This window comes from Cyphomyrmex costatus, unplaced genomic scaffold, assembly GCF_001594065.2.
Source record: "Cyphomyrmex costatus isolate MS0001 unplaced genomic scaffold, Ccosl1.0 scaffold346, whole genome shotgun sequence".
Taxonomy (NCBI): Eukaryota; Metazoa; Arthropoda; class Insecta; order Hymenoptera; family Formicidae; genus Cyphomyrmex; species Cyphomyrmex costatus.
This window is the reverse complement of record NW_017277621.1, coordinates 18,054-20,214: the sequence shown is the minus strand read 5'-3', so window position 1 is coordinate 20,214 and position 2,161 is coordinate 18,054. Positions and strand designations below refer to the sequence as shown.

The 2,161-nt window shown below is 38.5% G+C and overlaps 1 protein-coding gene across 1 annotated transcript; it reads left to right on the top strand.

The window, feature by feature from the left end:
* Positions 1–565: 565 nt before the first annotated feature.
* Positions 566–1,519, top strand: LOC108776243 (uncharacterized). The gene has a single exon (XM_018542798.1). It carries the CDS (start codon positions 566–568, stop codon positions 1,517–1,519), a length of 954 nt encoding a protein of 317 aa, XP_018398300.1.
* Positions 1,520–2,161: the final 642 nt, after the last annotated feature.

Sequence of the window (2,161 nt, the reverse complement as noted above, 5' to 3'; positions counted from 1 at the left end):
TTATTACCGTTGGATTTTCCTGGTGAGTTTTCATATAGAAAATTTGACATAATTCGTAACACCTATAAGGAAAGTTTTTTATTACCATCTCTTAGATTTATGATTGTACATCGACTTTCTAATCGTGTATATCATGATGTCGTTTTTTCTGATAGAGACTCACGGAAGTGGATTAAGATTGTACAAGCGTATCTCTGTGATTGATTCTGTCCATTATTGTTTATCGTCTGAGGAGGGCTCAATCCTGGAGCCGAAACTAGTAGCGCTAAGTTAATTTTAAGTAATTTTTGGAATTATATATATTTTTATGGTTTTTATAATTAGATTTTATTTTATTTTATCACTTAGAACTTTAACATTACATTAAATGAATTTATATTTTGACTCTTACATCGCCCTTGTTATTTTATTTATTATTGTTATACTAAGGGTCCTTGATTATTTTCATCTTATTTGTTTATACACGTTGCCATGCGAAAGTTTTCTCTACATTGAAGGAAGATTGACCGTAAAGAAGAAGGACGAAGAGACGCCAACAACGCTTGGAAATAATTGCATAGCGTTCATGTTTGATGAAATTCGGTATGAACTCAACAGTGTGGAGATTGATCGCAACAGAAATGTTGGAATTACCAGTACCATCAAGAACTATGTATCGCTGACGTATGACAAGTCTTTGATTGCGTTGAACGCTGGATGGGATTCTAGATCCGATATAACGGAAGGTTACTTTAACTTTTGCGTACCGCTCAACATGCTGTTGGGCTTTTGCGAGGATTACAAACGCGTGATTGTTAACGCTCGCCATGAATTGATTTTGATACGAGCGCGCAACGATAACAATTGTATACTGGGAAATCCTGCGACGGAACCGGAGGTTGAACTGATCAAAGTGCAATGGCGGATGCCTCATGTTATGCTAAACGAGATCAATAAACTATCAATGCTGCGAGCATTGGTAAGCGGTCGTTATCTCAGTATGAGTTTTCGCTCATGGGATCTATACGAGTATCCTCTGTTACAGAGTACGACGAAGCATTCATGGGCTGTCAAAACGGCGACTCAACTCGAGAAGCCACGTTACGTTATTTTTACTCTTCAGACCGGTCGAAAGAATATCATGTCTCAAGATGCAAGCGTGTTTGATGATTGTAAATTGAGTAATGTGAAGCTTTATCTCAATTCAGAGTTTTATCCGTACGGTGATTTGAATCTCGATTTCGACCAAAAGAGATACGCTCTCCTATTTGATATGTACGCGCGTTTTCGTAAAGCATATTACGGAATCGACTGCTTCGAAACGCTGCTCAATGTACTCTCGTTTATCGAGAAAGGACCGTTTGCTGTCATTGACTGCTCGCGACAAAACGAATCCGTCAAGAGCGCTACCGTGGATGTGCGAATAGAATTTGACTGCAAGGAGAATGTACCCGCCAATACTACCGCCTATTGCCTCATCATACATGATCGTGTTATCGAATACTGCCCGCTGTCCAAGGTAGTGCGCAAGATTATGTAAATTGCATCGTCAGCAATTATCTTCAATTTAAGAGAAATTAACACTGACATGAGTGCAGTTTCGAATAAATGCTCGTCATGATCATACCAACGTTTGTGGATCTACAAGGATTCGTCGTAGACAAGAAATTTATCATCAAGGAAATAGCAGTGCTCAGAAGAGGAACTGTTATCACACACTACATTATTTCATGTCCTATGCCATGGAATTTACTGACAAGATCCGACAAATCTTGCGCTTCCTGGTTGAGTGCTTATCACCATGGATTGCGATGGGAAAACGGGATGGTCTCGTACAGCATGGCGAAACGTCTAATCACAGAGGCTGTAATAGAAGACGATGAAGCTCTCGTATATGTAAAGGGGCTTGAAAAACGACAATGGCTATCCGATATACTCGATTGCGATAATGCGATCGTTGAAACTCTAGATGCGCATTACGAAGATGTAGAATCCCTACGTAATATAGATGCTTGTAATACAATACGGTGTGGAAGACACGCTAAGAATTGTGCTTTGCAAAATGTATTTAAAATATTCAACTGGTGGTCGCAACACCAGGAATAATTGTAAGATTTTTGAAAAAATTGTAAGATTTTTGAAAAAATTGTAAGATTTTTTAAATAAACACGTTTTATTTCCG

Excerpts from the sequence above, each read along its gene's own strand:
- LOC108776243 (XM_018542798.1), top strand. The coding sequence starts at position 566 with ATGTTTGATGAAATTCGGTATGAACTCAACAGTGTGGAGATTGATCGC.